The following is a 7,647-nucleotide window of genomic DNA, read 5'->3' on the forward strand; positions in this document are numbered from 1 at the left end:
AAAACGAGGTAAAGGAAAATACATAGTAATCATAACTGTGAATGTGAGTGGAGAGAGCTCACTCATAAAAACAGAAGCAGATGGCAGAATGGATTAGAAACCAAAATTTACAGGAGATACACTTGAAACAGAAATACACATCCAGAGTTAAAATAAAAGGCTGGAGCAGAATCTAATATGCTTCAGCTGAACTAAAAAAGATAGGAGTAGTGATCATGATCTCAGACAAAGCAAAAGCAAAAACTGACCTAATTAACAGCAATAATCAGGAAAACTACATTCTGTTCAAAGACATCATAGACAATGATGTAGTATCAAAAATTTTTACAGTGTTTCTCTGGAAAAGGTCTCATTTCTCAAATAGATATCGAGTCAAATTGAGTCAAATGTATAAAAATACGAACTGTTCCCCAATTGATAAATGGTCAAAGGATACAACCAAGCAGTTTTCAGAAGAAGAAATCAAAGCTATCAATACTCAAAAGGTCCGATATCACTTTTGATTAGAAATGCCAATTAAAACAACTCTTAGGTACCACATCACACCTCTCAGAAATGACAAGTGCTAGAGGGGGTGAGGAAAAAATAGATATACTAACGAACTGTTGTTGGACTAGTGAACTGGTCCAACCATTCTGGAGTTCAATTTGAAACTATCCTCAAGGGGCTATAAAACTTTGCATACCCTTTAACCCAGTAATACCACTACTAGGTCTGTTTCCCAAAGAGATCAAAGGAAAAGGACCTACGTGTACAAAAATCTTTATAGCAGCTCTTTTGTGGTAGCAAAGAATTGGAAATTTAGAGGATGCATATCAAATGGGGAAAGGCTGAAAAAAGTCATGGCATATGATTGTGATGGAGTACTATTGTGCTTTACAAAATGATAAGGAGGTGATTTCAGAAAAACATGGCAAGAACTATATGAACTTATGCAACATGAAATGAGAACTGAGAGATGATTGTGCAAGGTAGCAAGGTTATAATGATCATGAACTGTGAAAGTCTTAGTTACTCTGATCAATACAATGATCCAAGATAATTCCAAGGAACTCATGATGAAAAATGCTATCCACATCCAGAAAGACTACCTGATGAACTCTGGGTGCAAACTGAAGTATAATTTTCTCACTTTCTTTATTTTTCTTGCTTTTTAAAAAAATATGGCTAATATGGAAATGTGTTTTACATGATTTTACATATGTAATTGATATTTTGCTTGCATTTCAATGGGTCGGGTAGGGATGGAAGGGAGGGAAAGAACTTGGAACCCAAAATTTAAAAAGAAAATCATGTTTAAGATAAATAGTAAGTTAAAATGTTAAATTTTAAAAATAAAGAACTTACTAATCTTCCCAAAAGGTAAATGTAACCTCCTAAATACTGGTAAGTGGGGAGGAGTAATTTATTTGTATAATTCTGTATGACAACAATGATATTACATTCCTTCCAATTTTATGTGTTAAGCATACATGGCAAGTAATTAGTACTAGCTTTTGACATTTTCATTGGTTTCCTATCTTTCAAATAGGAGTTTTTCAGTGATCAAGTAGAAGAAAAATTTGTGAGCATTGTTTTTCAGCTACATAGAAATTTTCTTGGCAATTTTTTTTTCAGACTTTGAAGATATTGCCCCAAAATGGGATTCTCTCTTAGTAAATCTGCCACTCAAGTATCTCCTATACACAGTGATTCAAAAGTGGAGGATCATTTAATCCGAAGGACTGAGAAAACCAGGTTAAAACCAGTGACTCAGTTATTTCAGAATACCAGAAAAATAAGGTTAGAAGATACAATTCAAGCAGAAAACTTTACAGCCAATGAAGACACTGGCACAGAATCTCATTCAGGAAAAGAACTAAGTCCTGTGACATATGTTAAAGAGAGAGACGGACTAGAAATGATAGATGTGGAATGAGGCTATTTCTACATTATTAACAAACAAACCCCTTTGGTTAACTGGTGAGTCAAACTGCTTGATTTTATTTGATAATCTTGAAAAAATGGAGTTTTACTACTTCTCATTTGCTATTTTGACACAATGTACTGTTTCTTTTTTTAATAACAAAAAGGTAACTAAAAGCCTCTTTGAAGAAAAAGCCTTCCACTAGTCAAAGCAGATAAATCCAGTCCAGTATTCTGCCTTTGTAAAATACTGGGATTTTTGAAATAATGGTGTTTAAATGCATAAGACTAGCTTGATCTTAATATCTATTATTTTAGCATCTAGTAGACTCTGTCTCCTTCTTGACTCCTATTATGAAAATGTTACTTTGTAGAATTTTTGATAATTTATAAAAAGGTTAGTTAATGATCTGTTTTATCTGTTACCAAAAAATACTTTAGAGTTTCTGAGTAGCAAAACACCTACCTTGGCAAATACATTTGATTGATTAAGAAGTATAATCAGCTTTCAGTGTTTTACACAATTTCAAGTATATGTGTTGCCCAGGTACCATTTCCTATTTGAGCCCATGAACATTGAAATTATTTTATTTTAGTTTCCTTACCATTCTCCAATATTTGAGGATAACAGTAAAGAAAACTAACAGACTTCCCAAAATGGGAAATTTGTACAAATGACTTGTAACCTTTGGAACCCTTTAATTACATCTTCTCTTGAAGGTGATTTTTCCATGTTTAATTTATTGAACTTTTTTTTAAGTAATACACTGACAAGTATTAAAATGTTAAATTTTTACCTTGTAACTACTGGCATTTCGTACCATCACTATGTGGTGCTTAGATACAGGAAACAATTTCAGGTGTAAAATGAAACAAAAAGCCTTTTTATTTTTTTATACTAGTCAGTTGCTGTTCTTCACAGTGCAGTAGCTTAGCCACAGGACTATTGGCTCAAGTAATATTAGGTCAAACCAGAACAATTTGTCTCAAAGAGAAAATACTTTATTGATATTTATTTTCCTTATTTTTGTATATATTATAACGTACCAGTAAGTGCTTCAAATGCCTAGTTAAATAGTCTGCATCTGTACAATAAAAATAAGTCATTAGCGTTTGCTTGTGGGGTTAAAAAAAATTAATGCTCACAAATATGAAAAGTTAAACCATAAAGGAAATGGGTAAGTGAGGCATAATCAGTGGTTTTAGGCTAGTTATTAAATTTAAGAGAGTGTTAAAATAATCATGCTAAAAATAACACAAGCTAGCAATTAGATACTTTGTAGATTCTCAAGAATAATTCTAAACAAAACTCCAGTGGTAAACTGTAACTAAGAAAATGGCATAACTTTATCAAGAAATTTTTAGCCATCATGAGTTCATTGAAATGTAATTTTGAAAGTACTGTTTATTTTAGGAAGGGAGAGACTACTAGAATCATAGGATTTATGGAAGGTCCCTTAGAGATAAGCAAAGTCCATCCTCCTTAGGTAATGGATGAGGAAACCAAGATTCAGCAAGTAGAAATGACTTGTCTATTTAAGTGAACAGACAGTGATTTAAGTCCAGAACTAAATTGGAGGAAGAGAGTGGGCTGTAGTGTCACAATGCTCTTTTAATCACCTCAGACTTCTTACTGTCATTATTCTACCAATGGTGTATGACTGCAAGTTGTAGAATACTATAGTCTCCAAAGAATTTTAAAAAATGAGAACAATTGAGAGGCATGTGGTTGGTATGAGTAGACAAAACCACCTAACAAAGAGTTAAAAAAATTTAAAATAGTCAAAGGAGTGAAACAAAGGACAAAGCAAGAGAGCCTGTTGTGTAAGTGGCTGAGAAGGAAAATATCACATCAGAGAACTAGGATTTGAATAATAGGATTTATTCACCCTATCACCATAAGAAGCTGGAATATGATTTCCCACATGAACACTCCACTGGGCTAGAGCCAGTGGAGATGGCCTGAGAAACTGCACTTGTTCTCAAGGTTGGACTTGAGATGGGGCATCCAAATGACAGAAAGTGTATGATTTTCTCCATTGCAACAATCATAGGAAAGATGGAGGGAACAAAAGGTTTGACTCGTTAAATAAAATTTACATCCTTTTTATGTAATAACAATAGTAAAGGTAAGGATGGAAAAGAGGAATTCTTTGATTATGGATATAAATATTGAATGAGCAAGGAGTCCTGGACATAGTGGGTAATCTTAAGTGTCATTCCTATTATCCAGGAAATGTGGGAAAGAGAAAGAGCAAACATTAAAAAAGAAAAAAACTACAGAACTGATTCAATTTAGAAATTGGATCATCACAGGGCATGTGTTGGGATGCTTATAAGGAACGAGTGGAAATTTTAAGCACACACAGAAAACTAGAGTTAACTAAATTAATAGAGAAACTGAAGTTTATGTGTCAGAGTTGTGGGGATGTATCAGCAAATCCTGAATTGGATTACCATACTACATTGACTTGTGACTTGTCCAAGATCAGCAGTCAAGACTCAGACGGGGTCTTCAGATTCTAAATCAGTGCTTTTATACATTAAATCAAGCTGTTAGGTTATAAACTACTTGATAGGAGAGTTAGTGTTACATCTAACTTTCCCTATATTTAATACAATGCTTTTCATATTAAGCACTTAATATTTAATTTGATTGAATAAAACACCTGCATTCCTATGCTAAGAATAGTTAGAAAGATAGAATACAGATCTTGTTCTGAAGTTTATAATATAGGAGAGTGGATAGATATAATTGTGTGTATCATACATATACTGTACATCATGTTTATTTTATAAAAATAAACTTTTCTTACAAAGGAGAGATCTATTTTCAAAGGGACAAACCATTCCTTTGTGCTTGGTAGGAAGGGAAGAGGTAAGAGGTTAGTGAAGGATCCTGAGAAGTAGTATCTGAATTGGGCCTGGGAGCTGATATTTAGGGTCACCAAGCATCTTGTTGAATCACTTCCAGGCATGGGGAAGTGGCATGAGGAAAGGTATAAAGCAAGAGACGGCATAATTAGAATGGGGGAGGCGGGGGAGGTTGTACACATTTTGGCTAGAAAATGAGAACAGGTTGGAGCCAGATTCTGGAGGATTTTGATTTCAGGCTCAGGAGATTAAGATAATGAAAAGCCATTAGATGTTTTGAGTACAAAAGAGCTCTATGAAATCAGAAAGGTGCATTAGGAAAATTCCTGGCTTGCTAAAGATAGGTAGAGGTAGTATGTGGTAATAAAGATGAATTAGAAAGACTAATTAAGAGGCTATTAAATAGTCAAGGTAAAAGGAACTGAGGTGTAGGGTATTTGCCTCAGTTATAGAAAGGAATGGATTGAAGATATATTGCCAAGGAAGAATTAACAGGGTTTGGCAACTCATTAGATATGAATGAGTCACAAATAATTTTAAGGTTCTGAACCTATGTGGCTGTACAGATGATGACACAGTCAGCCAACATTTATTAAGTGCCTACTGTGTGTCAAGCACTGTGTTAAGCTATCAACAGAAAAATTCTGGAGAAGGCTAGTCCTTGCATGAAGAGAAGCCAATTTGGAACACATTAAACTGAATATAGCTAGCAGACAATTGGAAATATGAGACTATATCTCTTGCAGAGAGACTGGATTTGAGAGTCAGTGAATCGATGTGATCATTAAAACCATGGGATTAGATGAGAATGAGTATAGAAAGAGCAGAAAATAAGATCTACTATACTTAGAGGGTTTATTCCATTTAGGGGATGGGAAGTAGGAAGTTCAGTGGTTAGATAAGCCAAGGGGAAGAGCAGGGGTCCTGAAGAGTAATGAATGGTACACCGAGCTCAAAAAATAACAACAAAAAAGTCATTGGATTTAATAAGGATGGCATTAGAGACCTTGGAGAGTTAACTATTTCAGTTGCTTATTGGGTATACCTATCAACATTCTGGAGAGTTGAATAAGAATGGAGTGGAGCCAAGAAAAAGAGACTTAAGAATTTAATCGTGAAGGGGAAGGAAAAGGTAATGAATGAATAAAGAAGCATTAAGAGCTTAAAGTATTATGCTAAATCATAGGTATACAAAAAGAAAAACAAGGTAGTCTCCACCTTCTGGGAGCTCCCTTTCTAACTGGTGGAACCCAGCTGCAAATTAGATGGAATTGTCACGTGATGTTTAGGGCACAGTGGCAAAGCAGATGGTATGCATTTTCTTTAATGTTAATTTTCCACTGATAAAACCATATCTACTTCTGTTACTGAACCATTTGACAGTGCCAAGCACCTCCATTTTCTGATCTTCAGTATCTGGAGCAGCTAGGTGGCAAAGTGGATAGAGCACTGGGCATAGAATCAGGAAGACACATTTGAAGTTCAAATCTGGCCTCAGACGCTTACTAGATGTGTGACCTTGGGCAAGTCACTTAACCCTGGTGCCTCAGTTCCTCATCTGTAAAATGAGTGGAGAAGGAAATGGCAAACTACTCCAGTATATTTGCCAAGAAAACCCCAAATAGACTCACAAGTCAGTCATGACTGAAAAACTACTTAATAGCAAAAAAGCCTGGAGTTGCCTGCAGTTGCCATGTTGCATCTCTCAGAGGCTGATTCCCTGGCTGGTAGTTTTGAATCTTGGGCTGAAATGAAGGTCAATAATCCGAGGAATGCTACTATTCCTGGAGTTCTTGGGCTCAAAGATCCCAAGCCAACTCCATCCAGGTCTGAGGGGAAGGTTTGGCGGTGGTTTGCCTTGCTTCCTATTGCCTATCTTTCACGATGCCTTGCTGCCTGCCATGTGGATGACAATTGGTAATTTTAGGGACAAAGGAGAAGATATTTTTTAGAATAGGGGAAAACCTCCATAGATTTAGGGGAAGAGGCCAGTCAAGCTCCTTTGGTATGGCTTTCTCCACTGGAATCATCTGAGAGATGACTGATGAAACCAAATAAGTGTGAGAGGGACAGATGGGAACGGGAAGAGCCTACCTCCTTCTCTGAGGCTGCCGGATTAGGGAGGTAACTGAGAAGGGCAGGACTGACAAGAGCGTTCTTCCTCCCGTGTATGCTAGCTGGGGAACCTGGCCTGAGGTCTGTCACAGCCGCGAGCTGGCAGGGCCCAAAGTAATTTTACCCTGTAATTTTCATTTTTCCTAGAAAAGCAATGTACAGGAGAGACCCTAAAATGCCAGGGGCTAGAAACCGTTTGGGGCTGGGGCTCTCTGCACTAACCAATCACCGGGCCTATTACAACTGCAGACTTGCGAGGCCTCCTGCCCGGAGCCGCCTGCCCCCCCTCGGAGTCAGGAGGACCCCCCGAAGGCCCGCTGTGGCTGAGGGGGTGCGCAGGGGCTCTCTGCACTAACCAATCACCGGGCCTATTACAACTGCAGACTTGCGAGGCCTCCTGCCCGGAGCCGCCTGCCCCCCCTCGGAGTCAGGAGGACCCCCGAAGGCCCGCTGTGGCTGAGGGGGCGCGCAGGGGCTCTCTGTACCGCGTCCCGCGGGATGTTCACATCAGGCTGCCTCATTCCAGCACCCCGGGAGTTGTGAAGCATTTGGGGTCTAACACCCCCTTTGCAGACCGCTGAGGCACCGGCGGACTCCGCAGAAGCGGGTTATTTTAAACGCACGAGCCCTGCGTCGGACCACAAAGGAAACCAACTCTACTGAAAGCTACCGGAATATTGTCCCCGCAGTGCCACACGCCGGACCTTGAATTCCTGCACGACAGAAAGGAGTACTTCAGCCAAGGGCCCGTGG

The 7,647-nt window shown here is 38.1% G+C and overlaps 2 protein-coding genes across 4 annotated transcripts in view; one reads left to right on the forward strand and one right to left on the reverse strand.

Annotated features, from left to right (window-relative positions):
• Positions 1–1,959, forward strand: part of C5H2orf15 (chromosome 5 C2orf15 homolog) — a 33,383-nt gene extending 31,424 nt beyond the window's left edge. For all 3 annotated transcript variants that reach the window (XM_072614662.1, XM_072614661.1, XM_072614660.1), the window contains one exon: positions 1,618–1,959. In XM_072614662.1, coding sequence (XP_072470763.1) covers positions 1,640–1,918 — 279 coding nt within the window. In that variant the 5' untranslated portion in view covers positions 1,618–1,639 and the 3' untranslated portion in view covers positions 1,919–1,959. The remainder of the gene's footprint in view (positions 1–1,617) is intronic.
• TSGA10 (testis specific 10) overlaps positions 1–7,647 on the reverse strand; it is a 144,888-nt gene that overhangs the window by 135,538 nt on the left and 1,703 nt on the right. The window lies entirely within an intron of this gene.

The sequence above is a fragment of the Notamacropus eugenii genome, chromosome 5 (genome assembly GCF_028372415.1).
Source record: "Notamacropus eugenii isolate mMacEug1 chromosome 5, mMacEug1.pri_v2, whole genome shotgun sequence".
NCBI classification, from domain to species: Eukaryota; Metazoa; Chordata; class Mammalia; order Diprotodontia; family Macropodidae; genus Notamacropus; species Notamacropus eugenii.